This window comes from Achroia grisella, unplaced genomic scaffold, assembly GCF_030625045.1.
Source record: "Achroia grisella isolate CSIRO2021 unplaced genomic scaffold, CSIRO_AGI_Agris_v1 utg874, whole genome shotgun sequence".
Taxonomy (NCBI): Eukaryota; Metazoa; Arthropoda; class Insecta; order Lepidoptera; family Pyralidae; genus Achroia; species Achroia grisella.
In genome coordinates, this window is record NW_026713051.1 from 1,546,979 (window position 1) to 1,569,061 (window position 22,083).

The following is a 22,083-nucleotide window of genomic DNA, read 5'->3' on the forward strand; positions in this document are numbered from 1 at the left end:
TCCATACTTACAAACTTTCAAGTCTATAATATCATTAAGATTAGTACTTAAACATCATCTACAGAATTCTAATCTACACTGCCTGCTGCTGTTATTTTAACTATTTAACTCTATATTTCAACGTTTGCAGAATTACTAATATTAATAATACCTACTTTTCATAATGAACTGGCGACCCGTCTCGGCTGAGCGTGAATGCATTACAAATATATAAATTTCTCGGCTTGTTATATGACATAACACGCATGCATTATACATATAAACTTTCTTCTTGAATCGCTCTATCTCCTGCTGCAAGCTTAAAGTCAGCCATGTAATTTATAAATTATAAGCGAACAGAAAGCTGCGGCGACTAAAGTTTATGTCAAGATATTATAGATATTGAATTTCCCGCGATTTCACCCTCGTTAAATTTCAATAAAAAAAACTGCCTGTGTTATTCTTTTATAATAGTACGTTTAGTAGTTTTTGCTTGAAAGAGTAATAAACATATATACTTACAAACATTCGCATTTATAATAATTATTAGGGTCTAAAAATAATCTACAGAACTCTAATCTACACTGGCTGCTGCGATACCTAAATTAACTCCATGTTTCAACGTTTGCCAAATTACTGATAGTAGGTAATATTAGGTCTTTAGATACGAAATTGGCGTTTTGTCGTACTGGCCACTTTGATCTCAAATATCTCTCTTTTGAAATGAAATAAAATGAAATTTTATTGCATAATTCTTTGGTTAGAAGTTCCAATTTCGAATTTATACAACTATTTACTCATGCATTTGTTTTTCGGAAAACGTAATCCATATGATTTTTCCATTTTTGGTTTTTTCTATGCGTCACTCAAGTTTACTAAATGAATTAAAATATCGCGTTATTCACGAGTACGAGTACGAGTTCCGCCGTGGCACCAGTGCTGTAACGGCAACTGTTTGTAGGATTAATGATGTGTATGACGGTGGTGTCGCAAAAGAAAACACAGTGCGTTTTTGGTTCCAACGTTTTCGTTTTGAAAATTTCGACCTGCAAAACAAGCCCCGTGGGCGGCCGGAGTCCAAGATTGATAATGAAGAATGTAAGGCTATTATGGAAGCAGATCCATTGCAAACTATGTCTGAGTTAGCTGCAGGCTGCGGTGTTAGTGACAAAACGTAGTATTTTAATCCACAGCTTGAAAGGTTCATGAGGGACCCTCATGAAGTGAGTGGAGCAAATCGACAAACGCACGTAGACTGCTGCGTTGCATTACTCAACCGGCATAATAATGAAGGGATTTTAAATCGAATCATTACCTGTCATGAAATGTGGATCTTGTACGATAATCGGAAACGCTCATCGCAATGACTAAACCCTGGCGAACCAGCCAAATCCTGCACAGCGAAAATTTACTTAAAAATAGTTACTTGTGAGCGTTTGGTGGACTAGTGCCGGTGTTGTTCACTTCAGCTTCCTTAAATCTAGCCAGATGATTACGCCAGATGTGCATTATCAGCAATTGCAAACCATGATGGGAAAACTAGCTGTTAAACAACCGAGACTGGTCAATCGCCGTAGACCACTGCTGCTTCAGGACAACGCTAGATCACACACTGCACAACAGACAGTTACCAAATTAGAAGAGCTTCAATTGGAATGTCTAAGACATCCACTGTACTCTACTAAGCTTGCTCCAACAGATTACCATTGTTTGTATTTGCCGGTTCTTTTATATATTATACATTATTATGTATGAAATCAAAGACTGTTGTCTGTTGACTTATGTGAATATATTTCAATTGTTTTTTATAATGTTTTTAAATATTTATGTACAAAAAAGGTTTTAAACATACTCCACCTTAGAAGATGTGAATATTAACTAACTAATTGATGGATAAAATGAATGATATACAGGAAATAAAAAATTTAACATTTTTTTTTCATTTTTTAAAAACAAAAAAAATTAACAGTGCTGCAGTGGTATGTGAATAAGCTTGTTTATCGGTCTTTGAAAGTTTCCCTTTACTGTTTTTACTAACGCAGATCTGACAAGTTCGTCGTCTTTATTGGGATATGTTTCAATGACTCTACCCACTAACCAAACACATGGAGGAGTGTCTTCACCTTTAATTATGACAAGATCACCCGTCTGTATATTCCTTCTGAGATGCATCCATTTAGGACGACTTTGTAACTCTGATAAATATTGTAATTTCCATTGATGCCAAAATTGTTGTTTTAACACACAAATTCTTTGAAATAATGATAGTCGATTTGATTGAATATGCATCATGGTAGGTTCAGGCAGATCCATCAAAGAGTTGCCTATCAAAAAATGAGCTGGAGTAAGACAAGTTAAATCATTTGGTAAATCTGACATAGCACACAACGGCCTAGAATTTAAAATTCCCTCTATTTGTATTATTATTGTATTCAATTATGGAAATTCAATTAGAAATAGAGTGTCTACAAGATTTAGAATCAGATATAATAGAGAGAGAAAGTTTTGAGAATAAATATTATGAAACTACAGCTATATACGAGAAATACAGAAACATTAAAATAAACGATAATTCTAATATTAATAGCATTCCTATACAGAAATCAATACATGTCCCTATACCCCAACTAAATATACCTATATATAGTGGAGAGATCAGGGACTGGAATAACTTTAAAAATTTATTTTTATCTGTAATTAATAACAACAACAATTTAACTAAAATTGAAAAATTTTATTACTTGAAGTCTTTTCTAAGGGGTGAAGCCGCAGGATTGATTTCCTCATTACCAATTATAGAGGATAATTATGACATCGCATGGATGACACTTGAAAAACGCTACGAAAACAAAATGTTGATTGTCAATCACCACTTGAAAATATTGAATTACAATACCATTACAAGAGACAATATCAAACATTTTCTTAGTAATCTACAACAATCTTTAGATGCATTAAATACGATGCAAGTTGATACAACGGAAGTAATATTGATTTATTTAATTACACATAAATTGGACAATTCCTTAAGAATGGCATGGGAATTGAGCAGGCAAACTACTGAACTGCCAAAATTGGTGGATTTAATAGATTTCTTAAACTACAGATCAGTTGCTTTCGAAAACGTTAAGGATAAGAATACGAATACTAATACATTTAATACAATGCCGCATACTCATATGAAGAGGACGTCTCAAGTATCGACTTCTCAAGCTTCTGAAACTTGCCCACTATGTCATGAAAAACATTATTTACAAGGATGCGGAAAGTATTTAGCAATGACGCCGCGACAACGTAGTGACTATGTACAGGCTAATAAGCTTTGTTATAATTGTTTATATCCTTTTCAGATACCTCATAAATGTAGCAAGGTTACTTGTAAGTTCTGCCGAAAGCGTCACCATTATACTTTACATATGAATATGCATCCTAGGGCAGGTACATCCATTCAAAGCGAGATTAGTCCTGTTATTCAGTCCACAAATGAACATACAATGTCGGGTAATATAGAGACATCAGTCCCACATGCAGCTGCTCTTGTCGCCAGGCCTACTCAATATCCAGGTACGGTTTTATTAAGCACCGCAATAGTTAGGTTGCGTACTCAAGGGGGCGACTGGATAAACGCTCGCGTATTACTAGATTCAGGTAGCGAAGTAAATTTTATAGCTAAAAACTTAACGGACAAATTAAATTCAAAATTGATCCCACACAGTTGCCAAATACAAGGCATTGGTAATTCTCCTAAGATTACACAATATTATACTACATTAAAAATATATTCAACATTCTCTAATACTACTTATATACTTAATTGCAACGTTACTGATAAAATTACTGTTCCACTTCCTCATATGGATATTAATATTGCTAGGTGGAATATACCTTCGGAGTTTATATTAGCTGATCCACAGTTTTTTATAAGTAAAGATATTGATATGCTCATTGGAGCCGAGTTATTCTTTCATATTATAAATGGAGAAACTATATCTTTAGGCTCTAGGCGTCCATCTATGATTAAATCGACATTAGGATGGCTTATATCTGGTCCGGTAGAGCTTAGGGGTAATAATAATAATAAGGTTGTTTCTCTTTGCTCTTACAATGATATTTGTTGCAAGGACTTATTGACTAAGTTCTGGGAGCAAGATGAAATTAAAGATCCTTCACCGTCAGTTGCGACAACAGCGCAACAGAAATGTGAGGATATTTTCAAGAGCACTACGGTTAGAGATAATAGGGGCCGATTTACTGTTAATTTACCTATCGACGAAGAAAGGTTACAAAAGATAGGCAATTCGTTTAATTTAGCTTATAAATATTTGCTTGGATTAGAGTCTAGGTTTAATAGGTTACCAAATTTAAAATTACAATATAAAGAATTTATCAATGAATACATTGATTTAGGGCATGCATATATTGTGCCTAATTTTAGTTGTAATGAAAAAGAAGTTGCGTGTTATCTGCCACATCACGCAGTAATACGTACCGAAGCAATCTCTACAAAGCTTCGAGTAGTTTTTAATGCTAGTGCTAAAAAATCTAGCGGTTTGTCACTTAATGACGTTCAATACGATTGCCCAGACATTCACACAGATATTGTAGATATTTTATTGAGAATACGTTTATTAAAGTATTTTTTTTTGTTGTGATATTGTAAAGATGTTTAGGCAAGTAAATATAAACAGATCGCAAACATCACTACAACGAATATTATGGCGTGACAATCCCACAGAGAAATTACAGTGCATAGAGTTGACAACAGTCAGTTATGGTACTAAATCTGCGCCATATCTTGCATTTCGCACGTTATTAGAATTGGCACGACAGGAGGGTGACCATTTTGCATTGGCTTCTAAGGCTATTTTTCATAATACATATACTGATGATGTTTGTTACGGTGCATGCACACTGGACGAATGTAAGAAGGTGATTTCTGAATTAGTGTCGTTACTTGCTAAGGGATGTTTCCAATTACATAAATGGTCAGCTAACCATCCCGAAATTTATGATCATATAAAAGCATTGCACAAAAATAATAATTTAGTCAGTAAAACGCTTATTGCTACAGATAAGGATATAATTAATATTTTAGGCGTTGTGTGGAATAGAAATACTGACGAATTTGTTATGAACATTTCTTTCAATGAGTTGAATGTTTATACTAAAAGGTCTATTCTTGCTTTTGTTGCCAAAATATATGATCCGATGGGTATGTTAGGACCTGTTTTAATAAAGGGCAAATTATTTTTACAAAAGATATGGAAATTAAAATTAGGATGGGATGAGGATTTGCCTGAAACACTTAAGCAAGATTGGATAAAGTACCAACATACACTACGTCATGTTAGTGACATATGTATACCTAGACGCATATTTAAATGCATCCCATTTGAAATTGATTTAGTTGGTTATTGTGACAGTAGTTCTGTTGCTTACGGAGCATGCATTTATATGCCTTTACACTATCCCAAGGAAAACTCTACATGTTCTTTGATATTTGCTAAGTCGAGAATAGCACCTATGAAGGGTAGTACTATCCCTAAATTAGAACTCAATGGTGCTCTATTTTTATGTACTATGATTGATAAGGTAAAAAATATATTTTCTGTAATTTGTCAGATTAAAAATACATATTTATTCACTGATTCGTCTACAGTATTATATTGGATTAATTCAAACTCAAAGCACAAAGAAGTTTATATTAGGAATCGAATTGCAAAAATACGTAATTTATCTAATATTTCACAATGGGCTTATTGTAACACTAAAGATAATCCTGCCGATCTGCTTACAAGGGGTATATCAGTACAGGAGCTGCAATGTTCTAACATTTGGTGGTCAGGTCCTATATGGTTAACAAATCAGGATATCAATTCGTGGCCAATTAAAAAACACCCTTTTCATTTAACAGAAATTGAGACTGTTCATTGTCCAACTTCACATGTTCTTGCTATAGAAATTCCTTACTTTTCGTATAATTATTTTAATTCTTTGTTTAAAACCTTTTCGAGTTTCCATAGATTGCAAAGAGTAATTGCGTATTGTAAGCGTTTTACATATAACTTACGTAATAGAATTAAAATTACAGATTATCTATCCGTGTCTGAATTACAAGAAAGTCATAATTTTATTTTTAAGGCTATACAGGCTGAGTGTTTTAAGAATGAATTATCTAATTTAAGAAAAAAACGAAGATATTTTTAATAGTAGTTCCATAAGAAGACTATGCCCTTTTATTGATGATAAGGGACTATTACGGGTAGGTGGACGATTAATTAAGGCAGATATACCATACAACCAAAAGCATCCTCTTATTTTGCCGAATAATAATCATGTCACCAAACTCATAATCCGTAAACTACATTGGCATTTATTTCATTCTGGTATACAAACTACTCTTGCTAACTTACGTTTGAATTACTGGCCCATAAAGGGTAGAAATCATGTAAAATCTGTTATATATTCATGTATTATTTGCTTAAGATATAGGGGTCGTACTTGTGAACAAAAGATGGCTAATTTACCATTTGCTCGCGTTACTCAACAAAGACCATTTTTACATGTAGGTATTGATTTTACAGGTCACATAATGATAAAACTAAATCGTAAAAGGTGTAGTACTTTTGTTAAGGGTTATATTTGTTTATTCATATGTTTATCAACACGTGCAATCCACTTAGAGTTGGTTTCTGATTTATCTACAGAAGCTTTTATATTAGCATTGAAACGTATGATCTCGCGACGTGGTATTTGCAACACAATTTATTCAGATAATGCGACTAATTTTAAGGGTGCTAACAATGAACTCAATCGTCAGGACCACTAAATGTTTGTATTTGCCGGTTCTTTTATATATTATACATTATTATGTATGAAATCAAAGACTGTTGTCTGTTGACTTATGTGAATATTTTTCAATTGTTTTTTATAATGTTTTTAAATATTTATGTACAAAAAAGGTTTTAAACAACCATTTTTTTCGAAATTTAGAGAACTTTTTGCAAAGGAACATAATTCAATTCCGATGGAGCAGTCCAAAGAGCCTTCAAATATTTTATTGATTTACGTCCGAATGTTTTTTTTAGTAAAGGGATCAATGAACTACCTGTGAGACGGCAAGAGTGCATAAATAGTTATGTATATACTTTGATTAAATGAATATATTATATTTTGGAAAAACTGACTTTAGGTTACGCCCATACAAAACGCCAATTTAATATGTTAGGACCTAGTAGTTTTTATAATAAACTATGGACCAGTCCCAGCTGAGCGCGGATACATTACAAATCTTTGACTTTCTCTGCTTGTTTTATGCCATAACAAGCATTTATTTGCGATATTGAGATAAACAATCCTCTTGCATCACTCTGTCTACAGCGGGAAGATGCATTATAATCCGTTGCGTAATTTAAAAGATACAGACATACGAGCGAACAGACAGCTACAGCGACTAAATTTTATATAAAGATAAATATAGTATTGCCCGCGGTTTCACTCGCGTTAAATTTCAATAAAAAAACATAGCCTATGTGTTATTCTGATGCATAAGCTATATTACTGTAAACTTTAATGAAAATCCGTTCAGTAGTGTTTGTGTGAAAGAGTAACAAACATCCATACTGACAAACTTTGGCGTTTATAATATTATTATTAATATTAGGATTTAAACATCTACAGAATTCTAATCTACACTGCCTGCTGCTGTACCAAATTTAACTCCATATTTTAATGTTTGCCAAAATACTTACTTTTTATAATGAAAAGCGACCTGTCCCGTCTGAGCGTGAATGCATTACAAATCTTTGAATTTCTCTGCATGTTGTATGTCATAACACGCATCTATTATACATATAAACCTTCCTCTTGAATCAATCTGTCTATTGCTGGGAACTGAATTAAAAGGTATAAGCGAACAGATAGCTGCGGCGACTTTGTTTTATACTATATCGAGATAAATCAAGAATAAATATTATTATTATATATATGTTTTATATATCTTATTGTTATTCTTCTCTCTATCGTCTCACTCTCTCAGCTTATTATATATATCCGTATATATTATATATATATATATCTCCCTTTGATGGTGTAATAGACTTATCATTGCGGGTAATAATTCCTTTTCTTTTTTTTTAAATATTATTATATTAATAATAAATATTTATTTTGTTCTCCCATCCCATATGTGGTATATGTATGTATAGTATATAGTGTGTGTGTTTGTGTTTATTTATTTATACTTATTGTATGTATTATATGTTTATCTATATGTGAATTTGAAATATGTTGTATATTGTGCGCCTTCTACATTTTCTATGTAAATAGTATCTGTCAAAACTAGGTTGTCTGTAAGAAATTGCTATTAGCTATAGGACCGCCTTTTGTATAACTTTTTTATTAATTTTTTATTGTTCTTTGTTTGTCTGTGCGCAATAAAAAATTATTGTTATTAATAATAATAATCGCAGGAAAATTCACACAGCGCCATCTAGACACAAGTTAAGCTAGTTACAGCTTGTATTATGGGTACTAGATAACTGATACAAATACATAGATATATATATTTTTTATACAAACATATTATACGTTGCAAACAGCCAGACCGACACAGAAAATAATACTCATGAATACAAATGTTTGTGCCGTACGAGAAATCGAACCCGCGCCCATCGGAGGTAAGTGTGTGTAAACCGCTAGACCACCGAGGCCGTCAAATTTGTATTAAATAAATATAATATTTGTAATTTTATTATTTTTGTTTAATTGCAAAAATACATAGAAAGTCAAAACTTTATCAAAGTATTATCTTCAAATTATAAATTAATCTGTGATTGATGATCACAATAAATGATAAATATCACATGCAGACGGGTGCTAGCAGGTTGATAGTGTTGTAAAAAAAATAGTATGTAATCGACACAGCGATGTATAGAGTACTGCGTAAAATTAGGAATATAGTAAAAATATTATATTGCAATGTTTTTAAAAGTACTCGCATAATATTACGGTGGATGGATTTTATATTATTAAGATGTTTTATAAATTTTGCGAAACTGTTCGGATTACAAACGCTCATTTACTATGACATTTTTTTACTATTTAGACTATTTGCTTATGACAAATTGCAATAGCATATGCAATGCATATATATATGGGATCACCCTATTCTCCCAAATTTGAATTTAAGTGAATTTGTATTATTATAAACATGTACAACCATATTAAAAAAAAATACGAGCTGAGTTTATTGTCAGGTCTTCTCATCTTGAAGTCACTACGAACTGACGGTAGATTTGACATATCGTAAAAGTCTATAATAGACCTACATGAATAAAGATATTTTTAATTTGAATATTAAATCCTTGGTTGAGATAAGATATCTTGCAGAATAGAATTTAATTAACATTCTTTTCGGAAAGTACATGTTTCACTATATTTTTTTAATCATCTGCCTCCTTAACTTTTTAGCTATGTTTGTCACAGTCTAATCAATCCAATATTATCTGTAACATCTGTATACGGTGACACAACGCTTGCGTCGACTTCATCTTGCAGTTAGAACAAAACAATATGCTTGCAACATGTGACTTCATCTGCACCTACCATTTTAATCTTAATTATTACAATACTATGTAATAATTAAGACAACAAAGTCGCTGTCGCTGTCTGTCCTTATGTATGCTTAAATCTTTATAACTACGCAACGGATTTTGAAGCGGTTTTTAATAGATAGAGTGATTCAAGAGGAAGGTAATATATATAATCATGTATACCCGTGCAAAGACGGGCCGAGTAGCTAGTAATATTATAAATTGGAAAGTTTGTGAGTATGGATGAATGTTTGTTACTCTTTCACGCAAAAACTACTGAACTGATTTTGATAAAACTTTACAGTAATATAGCTTATAAATGAGAATAACACAGGCTATAATTTAAAAAGATGTAATGTAAATTGAGTAATTGTGTTGCAAACGAAGTTACGCGGGCCAGCTAGTCGTAAATAAATAATAATAAATATCCCTGGACACTTAAAACAGCGCCATCTAGTCCCACGATAAGCATGGCTTGTGTTATAGTACTAGACAACTGATAAAAATACTTAGATTTTTTATTTTCTGCTAATTGATACATCATATACATTGAAAAAACAGACCGATACAAACTATTATAATCATGAATACAAATGGTTGCACCGTGCGAGGAATTGGCCATCGCAAGTGAAGGAGTGTGCTTAACCGCGGTTGAGGTTGCTTGAGGTCGTCAAATAAATACAATCTTATTTTAGTCACTTATACCTTGTTGAAGTATAAACAGACAAATCAAGCTATTAATGCAGTTGTAATATCCTCATTTTAATATAGTAATCAGTGTTCCGTCTAATCGCTGCATTTACTAATGTTAAATTATATTTGCTACAAATTCCTTAAACAATTAAATACTTGTAATGCAGTATTTTAAACAATTATCATTTTATTAATTATAATAACTCACAAGTTTTATTCCTCTGTTTGGTTTTTTATAACATCATAATAAATCAATACAATTTCATGCAAAATTGTATGAAGACAAAGGGAGAAAAGTATTGTATATCTTAAATATACAATTTTCGTGACACAATGTTACTTACTCCTCCGAAATAGCTTGACCTATTTTTATGAAATTTTATATGTATTTTCAGTAGGTCTGAGAATGGGCTACTATCTATTTTACATACTCCTAAGTTATTTAGAGTTGTCCACCCCTGACAATTTTATTTTTATTTTTTAGATTAATATTTATTTTTTATAAAGTGGCATTAAGAAATACAAACAAACTTATTTCTTTATTTTTCTCTCTTTACTCCTATTTTTTACAAAAACAACGTTTGCTTCGTCAGCTAATGTTTAGTAAATGAGAAATTTATATGTCGTTATTTTCTAGGTGTATTTGTTCCCGACATTATGCGGAGTGGAGGGCGTCGTGGAACGAGGACTCCATGTACAGGAAAATTATTGAAAAGCAGCCGGCCGTACAGGTAACTGACAATTTTAATTTATTTATTCAACATGCTAAAGACCACATGCCTACCGGTGGGTCACTTCGCAACGAAAGTAAATTTACACGCTGGAACCGGGTGATCACCCGTTGGGAATTTAATTGAAATAAATCTAAGAGTTAAATAATGTCTACCCCAAATTATAATATACTATATGTTGTAGTAATAAGAAGAAAAGACTAGGTAAACGGAGAAAATATATTAATATATCCTAATTGTATATATTATATATATATATTAATATATAATATAGACAATTAGGAATAGAAAGAAGAAATTGAAGTATCAAAAACAAGAATGTAATATAAAAGAACTTTAAATTCAAATACAAATTTAGAATATAAAATACATATCTGATTAGCCAGTTACAAGACTATATAATATTTAAAAAATAATATACGTAATTAACAATAAAAAAACAGCCGGTGCCTATGTAAGAAATAAGATTTCATTACGGTCTTTAACGTGTTAAATAACTTTATTGCGTGCTCAGGCACTGCGCTAACGGCATACACTGTAGGGCACCAGTGGATGATAATGAGTATGAGATCAGTTCAGTTAGCCCATAGTGGCGAATTCACCATGAATTTAACATAATGATTTCCAGGGGGAACCGCGTGGAGATCAATCTGATGGTACTTTGCTAGCAATGGGGTTATTAATCCACATTACTAACAACCCCTTTCCCCCAATAAGTAGTCTATTCTGACTACTCGACGGCCTCGATGGTCTAGCGGTTTAGCATACAGCTTTACTTCCGATGATCGCGGGTTCCATTCCAAACACGCAGGTATTCGGCGGTAGATTCAAAACACGCAGGCTGTGTTGTAGGTTCGTTGGTATTACACCTACGCTGGAGATCATCAGAGCGACATGCACTGCGCAAATTCCAAATTCTGATCACATCTCCCATGAACTCTGTGTATTTGTTTATTTAAACTACTATTACCATTCTCTACCAGCCAACCTTAGGTAGTGCAGAGTTACTCGATGGCGGAATTTATCAATTTTATCTGAATGGTTTTGTTGTAGTTTTATTTTATTTGTGTATAGGTAAAATGAAAAAGACTAGGTATACGGAGAAAATATTTGTTTATTTGAGCGACCAACAAGACATACACGACAAGACATACAAGAGGTTACAATTATTATCCCTTGCAATAAGTTGAGGTATACAGTGTTCACTTCATTACTGGTTGCCACAGTATGCGTAAATGTTTACAGAAGTTTATATATGTATACATATTTATCTTTTTATTTTACTTTATTTATATATATATAGAAAGACTATTGACAACAGAATAAAATAACTATAAATACGAATTTAGAATTTACAGCCAGTTTCAGGAGGTTTTATGTAATTATTAATATTATTATTATTATTCCGTAACAGCTGGTGATGGAGGCAGTCCCTACTGTGGTGGCAGGTCATAGTCAAGAGGTGGAATGTTTGGTGACAGACGGCGATAAAATAGTCAGCTCTTGCTTGCAAGGAAACATAAAGGTGTGGGACTCACAGAATGGCGAACTTCTTGCAAACATCGACCGCCACGCGTAAGTAACATTATTATAACCTATTTTAAAAACTATTGTTTTTATTGAATTTAGAATAGCCTAGAAAATTAATATCTTTATTGTAAGTTGGAATCATTATTAAATTTTTAAAGTTATCACAAGGCATTTCGTAAGGCAAATAAAATATATTTAAAATTTTGCCGTAAATTGTTACGTCTGTTCAAAGTTACATCGCCTATTCGATCCCGACTTGTCAGGAAGGCAGGCTCTGAGCAGCCACACTTTAGTTTTGAAAATATTTATCGTTAGATACAAGATAATGTAATTGATCAAGTATCAAAAACACTTTCTGAAGCTAATATAAAACTATGCAATATTTCAGATTTTTCAAATTACAAAAGGATTTATACGGTAAAGTCTATGCGAAGAAAAGTAACAACGCTCACAAATCCTTGGAAGGTAAGTTCACAATGTGATGTTAATAAAGATTTAATACAAATTCAAAATATCTTTATTCATGTAGGTCCATTACAGACGCTTATGACAAATCTGATTAATTATATAATTACGGTGTACATATGTGACAGTGTAATAATTACACTATTACTTAGAGTGGTGTTTCCCAATTAGTGGTCGCGTACCCCCAGGGGTACATATGGTTGTAAGAATGCACATCAAATTATTTAGAAAAAAAGGTGAATACTGTAATTTTAACTTAAAGAATCCAAATAATCTCATTCTCCCATACAATACTACAAACTTGTATAGCAGAAATGCCTATTGTATGTCAATAAAAATTTACAATAAGTTGCGGGATGATATAAAAATACTACCGATACATAGTTTCTGGTGAAAAGTGTGATACATAAATTATAATTTTTAAAATCCTGTAAACCACTTTTCAGGCAAAATAAAGATATTTGTATTTGTATTTGTATTATAAGGGGTACGTGCGGCTATCAGTAAAACAAACATACACACACACTCACAAACTATCACATATATAGTATTAGTGTGATTGCTACAATAAGGGGTACCCAAGGTTTGAGGTCTTTTTTGAAGTGGTACGCAGCTTAGAGTTGGGAACCACTGACTTAGAGGATATCATAACGTAATAGATAATACATCTAGGAACAAATCTTAAGTCTAATCTTAATCATATTATTTTACTCATAAATGTAACATTTCTCGTTACAACATGTCAATAGTGATTACAAATGTTTGTATGATAATGACATGTCAAAGACAAAAACGAAAATAAACAAAATAAATTAAATTGTGGCTGGCCATGCTTCGTCGTGATATACCATGTGAAAGTTTTTAACTGTTTCATACATAAAATCAGTAAAGTACTGCTACACTTGATGCAAAGCAGAAACTATCATGTTGAGACATGAAATCCATGAATATAGTAGAATATTTGTTTATTTTATCTACTCTTGGGATCAACTATGATTCCCATTATGCATTATTGCATTGAAAAATGTAACTGAACTTGAAAGAAATCTACATAATCATCCTCCAAAATTTGCAATGATCAATCGTGAAAATTGTCATTGGAAACTATTGCTATTTTAATGTTACTTAATTTCACGTAGAAATGTTAATAATAAATATGATTGGATTATATATATTTTTTAACTATTACCATTTCTTATATTAATCTCTACACAAATATTTAATCTTATTTTTTCTAAATAGTTATTGTTCTTTGTTACAGTAAGTCCTAGCTCTCGAGTCACACCGAAAGTCAGTCAAAACCAAGTAAGTAAATTAAACAATTACACATTAATAATATTGCTGGACAATACACACAGCGCTATCTAGCGGCCGCACTAATAAATACCTTATTTTATTACAATAGAAATAGATGTATCATACAATAAAAACCTGTAGCCAATAGTTTATAAAAGTTGTCTGCTTATACAGTGTGCGCTGTAGCATGGTGCGGGTGATAGGTACTAATTTTGCATTTAAGTTAATACAGTTATTAATGATTTAATATATTACGAATGTGTCTCAAATACTAAGTCATAATTTCTAAACCGCAGCCAATTTTAAGAGTGAAACGAAATGTTAATGATACTGACACCGGCGCCATTCTATAGCGGTCATGGTATAAGTATTTCAAACTCGCCTATTTCAACCCCCAAGCCTCTATCTTTGTAAGCTGTATTTTTATTATAATATCGTTATCATTACATAGTATAAAATAAAGTCGCTGTCGCTGTCTGTCCCTATGTATGCTTAAATCTTTAAAACTACGCAACGGATTTTGAAGCGATTTATTTTACAGATAGAGTGATTCTAGAGAATGATTTATGTTTATGTTTAAGAAGTCTTATCTCTACATATAAATAAAATTGGAATGTCTGTTTGTAATATTGAAATAACCGTTTTTACTACATGCATATGAATATAAATATGGTACATACACCAAATCAACATTTTTACAATTTATGTCTGACTCTTTATTCCGACTAATCTCTGAAAGGGTTGGACCTATTTTGATGGGACTATTTTATAGATGGCAGGTAGCTGATGTAATAAGGAGTAATTTAGGCTACTTTTATTTTTAAAAAAATAATTTATTTTATAATAATAAAGCTAAATTCCACGCGCATTAAGTCGCGAAAACTAATTAATAAATTACTTGAATATTTACAGCAGGCGCAGAAACTACAGAAGGAATTAAGCAATCACCTCAGTGGACTGCGGTTCCGTGCTTCCACTCGAGATTCAGCCTCGCATCTCCCTCCCGCAGAGACTACCAGATACGTGTTTGCTAAAAATTACAGGTATTTTATCATCATCACTTAATTATCTTTAAGAGTCATCAATAAAACATCTATTCAAAAGAGCAACACACAAATTTCTTGCTCATTTTTCATGTGATGAATCTGTTTTCAGAATGAGTGGTAGAATCAAAACATGATTATTCAAAACTGCTTGTAATGAGTATATTTGAATAAAGATTATATTTCTATTTCAAAGTTAATAATAGTAATAATATATAAACTCTCTCAGGTGCTTTATTGGGCACAGTGACAGAAGTGTATAAAACAAATGTACCAAAATAATTCTCATATTTAAAACATTAATAAAAGAGTATCTAGAACAGACAGTGATTGTCATTTGTGTTCGGAACGACTCATCACAACAAGGATGAGCAAGAATCTTGTGTGTTGGTCTTTTGAATAAATGTTATTTTAAATAAATAATTACACAATAACAAGTTAAAGACATACGGTAATCAACACAGAAACCACTAGACACTCATTCCTACTGCAATTAGATAATATTGTCAGCATTACGAATATTTTACTAAGTTTTTTCTACAAAAACATTATTGTCATGTAAAAACTCTTCCATTCCAGCACTTTTACAAACATTTGAATCTTGAATATTTTGTCAGACAGATTTAGAATAGACTCTAACACTTTGTTGTAAAACCTTACGCAATTACCATAAAATGAGTTACTAACTTAACTTTAACTGAAGTAACTAATACTGATTATTTTCGTATCACAAGAACCATTGTTATGAATATTAATAATTGAATTATTCTGTTACAGAGACCTCTACTGCAATGAACAAAGTGAGGATCTGTGCAACAATTATGAAACGAAAGAGAATGTGGACACGAGCAATTTAAATACAACAAACCAAAACTGTGCACAGTGTGAGAAGGACACAGATAAAAATATTTTTTCAATAAATTCAAATAACTCGTCTGCAAGTAGTTTAAAGAATAAAAATAAATTAAATTATGATAGTGATAAAGTGAGAACTGAAGTGAGTGAAGTGGACGCAGTGACTAATCCATGCTGGAGGGGAAATGCGATGCAAGAATCTCCGGTTTGGTGCATGGACTTTTGCAATGATCTCATCATATTGGGCTGTGCTGACGGCCGTGTTGAATTTTGGGAAGCCACCTCTAGGAAGATTATGGTTAGTTTGACTAAATTACTTTCTCTTCTCACCTCGTATATGAATGTGTGAGTTAGAATATTTGAGTTATGGTTACTTTGACTAATTTCTTTTTTATACTTCTCAACTAAGGATACTAGTATATGAATTTGTGAGTCAGAATATTTGCTATTTGACTAATTTCTTTTTTATATATTAAATTTAATTAAATCCTTTATTTAATTACATTAATACATACAATAAAAAAAAAACAGATAAAAAAAAATTAATAATAAACTTTTTTATTCTACTCAAGTAGTATATGAATGTGTGAGTTAGAATATTTGAGTTATATTATGATTAGGATTGGAGTTATGGTTGACCATAGAGAGTACCGAGTTCCTTCCTATAAGCCAGTTTAAGATACGTAAACTGGCTCATTGCAAGGTCTCTCTCTCTGTGGACAATAAACTCCAAATATGTAAGTCCATCCTAAACCATTCTGGACCTATGGTATCCCACTATGGGTCTCAGTCAGCAATACAAACATCATGTGTCTACAAAGAGTACAAAATAGTATCCTGTATCTATAGCAAATTTATCATGGTTCTCGAAAAATGAAGAGATTCATAATTACCTGAATGTGCCAACAATTCATGAAGAAATAAAGTGGTACAAAAAAAAATATATATGCCGACTCTCTAACCATCCTAATCCATTGGCAGCACAGCTCTTGGAGCCTTCTCACACAGTCACACAGACTAAAGAGGAGGAATATTCTGTAGTAAAGTGGTGCTGACCTCTTCATCTACAGATCAATCAGTACTCAACACATCTGTTTATAGTCTTGTGACGGATCACCGATTAAAATAGAAAAAAAAAGATTAATTTGACTGAATTCCTTTCTCTTCTGGTTATATATTATAAAGCTGTTCCCGCGACTTTGTCCGCGTGAAATAAACTTTACTTTTCTAAAATAAAAGTAGCCTATGTTACTCCTTATTACATCAGCTACCTGCCAAAAAGAGTCCCGTTAAAATCTATCCAGCCATTTCAGAGATCGGCAGAACAAACAAACAGACAAAAATCGTAAAAAGTGATTTTTGGTGTATATTCCGTATTTATATTCATTATTCCGTATTCATATTAGTTTAGGTAACTAGTATATGAATGTGTGAGTTAGAAAATTCGAGTTATATTATGGTTAGTATCACTGATTTCTTTTCTATTCTACTCAACTAAGGATAATAGTATATGAATGTGTGAGTTAGAATATTTGGGTTAGATTATGGTTTGTTTGACTCATTTCCTTTTTCTTCTACTCAACTAGAATATGAACGTGTGAGTTAAATTCTGGTTAGTTTCACTGATTTCTTTTGTCTTCTACTCAAGTAGTGTAATGAATATTTTACAAATTACGTATTTAATCCAGAGGCAACATATATAAACTGAAGGACTTTCATGCTACTCATATGTTAAAATGTTAGCGGTTAAATGCAAACTCCTGCAGAGAAAAATGCAAGGGTCGTGAGGTTTCTCAAAATTTCATTCAGAGATTTTATTTTAATTTTAAATAATATTGTAGCGATGAGCGATAGACTGTGGCGGATGACACGATACAGTTTTGAGATGAACTCAAAGAGACCGTTCAGATAGAAAAGGAGGTGTTCAGATATGTCTTTATTACCATAAATGGCGAAGCGACGACGATACCTCCACATCACAAGAATATTGTACAAACTACATGATGAATTTATATTATTTTATTTTATTCCGCTACAATTAGCATGTGTGAGATAGAAAGAAAGAAAAATATATTTATTTGGCGCATACAGAACATTCATATTAATAAAAATTTTATTTGATTATATATACATATATATATTTTTGCAACCAAATTGGTTTCCACTCAGCTTTGTGTTCAGGCTGCAATGCCCAAACGCTAGTTTTCAGTGGAACCTTTTATTAATTAATTTAAAATATATAAAGATCACAACTATTCAGTTCTGAAAGTTGACTACCGTTATCACCTTCTCTAATGGTGATCGATTCAGTGTTATTGAATCCACACCCATATTGCGATACATGTTTCGCCACTGAACGAAGTAAACAAATTAATATAAATCAATTAAGTAATGAAATGCACTTCCCCAAAATAACACCTAATTCGATTAAATATATTTCACAAACTCGATAAGAATAATTAACTTGACATTTAGCGATGCGTGGAAAACGGGAATCGAATTCTCGTTATTATCTACATTGCGTAGTAGAATAATAGATCTTATGCAAACGAGAAATAGAAATGAGAATAGCAAATGAAAAAATCAATCCACTCAATCAACGATACAAACTTTTGTATCTTTGATTGAGTTTACCAAATTTACCAAACGTAGTTACAGTTATTCTTCTTCTAAACTATTACATTTTTGTGAAATGCGCATCATGCAAATAATTTACTAGTTGTACCTACACTAGGCCGAGCCTGTATCATAGATACAAGTTTCTTCCAGCGACAAATAAGTAAAAATTAAAAAGTTGCAATTGCGTGGGAAGATTTACATTTCAACTTAGTGCAAAATAAGAATGAATCATTAGCATCAATCCAAAAGTTTCTCCTTATTTTGCCAAGCAGAAGAGGAAACGCCACTACACATCCTATGTGATTGTAGCCCACTCATGCATAAACGAATCTCCTTTGGAAAGTATACACTATATCCTGAGGAGATAAAAACCATCGCTCCTGAGAATATCCTTCGATTCTTGTCCCTCAGTGTTCTAGGTAGTAGAACTTTGAAATGAGGGCGAGCACAATAGATCTATACAGTTATTTTCAAACTTTTGTGTTTAATATACATTCTTTACACCGGGTCTTAACAAGAGTAATTTTATGGCATATAAAGGTAAGGTAACCTCTCTCGACGTTCCGAGTAGGTTGCACTAGGCGTAGTCAAGAGCTGACTGGAGTAATATACAATACAACATTGACATAGCTGTTACTTTACACAATTATTCGTGTTAAGACCCGATTAATAATATAAATAAGATCTATACAGGTCTTAGCACCTGAAAATGGCCCAAACCCCCCAATAAAAAAGCAAGTTACTAGTGACTCAGTGGGGCCACAAAAACTGAATCTAAAGAAATATAATAATGTTAGCAACGAACTAAATTGCAGTGCGTGTGGTGGAGCCCGGAATGTCGTTCAGGCGAGCGCAACGCAGCTGGCGTGACTCACGTGCGGGCGTTGGCTGGAGCGAGACGGGTCTGTGTTGCCAACCTTGCGGGCTACGTCACCCTACTACAGACCAACGCGTACAACGCGGCTTCGGGCGCACAAGTCGACTGGCAGTTCAGCACCGCTCACAGGAGAAGTAATTCACACCTTGATGTCTCTGTTACCTACATGAATTAGATTATTACAAACGTATCTATCGTCTTTGGAAAGTTTACACTCTATCCTGAGGAGATGAAAACCATAGTTAAGAATATCCTTCAATTCTTGTCCCTGACGGGTGGGTAGCGTATTCTGAAATAGGACGAGCACAATATATCTATGTGCAGATTGTACTCGACATTTTGTGGGACAAGAATTGAAGGATATTCTTAGCTATGGTTATTATCTCCTCAGAATTGCTACAGGTCTAAGCACCTATTAGGACCTAGTAATAACCTAGTAGACAGTAGCCCAAATTCCGTCAAAACATCCATATTTAGAAACTTTCGCGTTTATAATAATATTAAGATTCTGTCATTGCACTCTGCTGTAATAAAACGTCTACAAGCATCTCTCTTTCTTATCATTTACTTATATGGACGTAGAGAGTCTACACATACCCCCGAAAAATCATAATATAGTATACAATATACCGCATGTAACTCCACCACATGTACCCCTCTGACTAGACCCGGTTAGGGTAGTGAAATGATATCACGTTGTGGACTGTATGATTATGTACAAACACCTCACTTGTATCGTTTGCTTTAAAAGTTTCTAAATACTTTCTTTATCAAATTTCAATTATTCAATGAGAATCTTATTGCATGAAATTTATTTTAGTCTGCAACCTTTATAAGCAATCACACTCAAATATTAATATTAATGTTCACCATAACCTTTTTAATAAACCTCATCATCATCTATGATAAGATGACTTACCATCACATTCCAATTCTATTCATAATATTCACCATTTAAGTTCAGGAACCAATAATAGAAAAAAAACATTCATGGATATTAATAAAGTTGACATCTCATAAAAGCTGAAGTTTCAAGCTTTGAAATGAAATATCATTTTTATTAAATGCGAGGAATCGAAGCCTCGACCATCGGAAGTAAGGCGGTGTACTAAACCGCTGGACCACCGAGCTCATGCGATCGGGCTTGAGCTGATATACGTCATACAAAGTTTTTTGATGACGAACAGCTTCAAATTCACAACATTTCGTTCAATAAGGTATCGTCTCAGTCTGTAAATCACTGAGCCATAACGCTCACAAGAATAAATCATTCATATATGTTTTTGTTAATAAATTGTAAGTTCTTGCCCACTAGCTTGTATAATGAATAAACGATTCGAGACTATATATAAATGCTTAGAGAATGTATATATAAATATTTATGATAACAGCACATAAACGTACCGGATCAGCGGGCTCATTGCAATATATGCATGGCGTCGAAGAGGACATGTCACGGCCACGAATGAGCTTCTCCTATGAGGGGGAGATCCTCGCAGACAGTGAAGGCATGTAACATCAAAATTCATACGCATTTTTCATTGTTCGTATTTTCTGCATAAACAACTATTTTAGACCTTACTCTAGCAATTTATTTATCTATTTCAAAACTCATAGTCATAGTTTTATCTTGTAGTCTTGTATCATATTGTATGTTTTCACTGTGTTTGTATTTGCAGCATAAACAACTATTTTAGACCTTACTGTACGTTTTATGTTGTAGTATCATATGTACGAGGGGAGGTCAAAAAGTTTGCGGAATGAGGGGGAAGGGGGTTGAAATTAAACATGAAACTATTTTTCCTTTTCAATATACTCTCCCTTAACCCTAATACATTTTTCATATCTCTCAATTAATTTTATTATACCATTAAAAATATAGTTTTATCTTTGATGCTAAAATAGGCCGAAATTGCAAACTTGACTTCTTCATCGTCGCCAATTTTTTTTCCACGCAGCTCATTTTTCATTTTTGGGAATAAATAATAGTCGCTGGGGCTAAGTCTGGGCTGAGAAGGTGGGTGGTTTAATTTTTCAATCTTGCATTGGTGAATTGCAGCCGTCGCAACATGACACGTGTGGACGGGAGCGTTGTCGTGCAAAAGGAGCACACCTTTAGGCAGCTTTCCTCTTGTTTTTTCGTTAATAGCTTCTTTCAATCTGCACAGCAAATAAGCGTAGTACAACACAACGATCTTAATAATCGATCAGCAAAATACCTTCTGTATCCCAAAATATAGTCGCCATAATCTTTCCGGCCGACTGTAACACTTTAAATTTCTTCGGAGGAGTTGTGCCTTTTTTATGCCAATGCATCGACTCTTGCTTCAACTTAGGTTCATAGTTGTGAACCCAGGTTTCATCTCTAGTAACAATCCGGTTCATAACTTCTCCTTCTTCTC

General features: G+C 32.9%; 1 protein-coding gene across 1 annotated transcript in view; it reads left to right on the top strand.

The window, feature by feature from the left end:
• Positions 1-22,083, top strand: part of LOC131853005 (sterol regulatory element-binding protein cleavage-activating protein) — a 48,185-nt gene that overhangs the window by 18,443 nt on the left and 7,659 nt on the right. The window contains exons 10-17 of the mRNA XM_059203789.1: positions 10,903-10,996; positions 12,411-12,571; positions 12,915-12,995; positions 14,257-14,296; positions 15,200-15,330; positions 16,108-16,483; positions 19,620-19,815; positions 21,073-21,189. Of these exons, the coding sequence (XP_059059772.1) occupies positions 10,903-10,996; positions 12,411-12,571; positions 12,915-12,995; positions 14,257-14,296; positions 15,200-15,330; positions 16,108-16,483; positions 19,620-19,815; positions 21,073-21,189 (1,196 nt within the window). The remainder of the gene's footprint in view (positions 1-10,902; positions 10,997-12,410; positions 12,572-12,914; positions 12,996-14,256; positions 14,297-15,199; positions 15,331-16,107; positions 16,484-19,619; positions 19,816-21,072; positions 21,190-22,083) is intronic.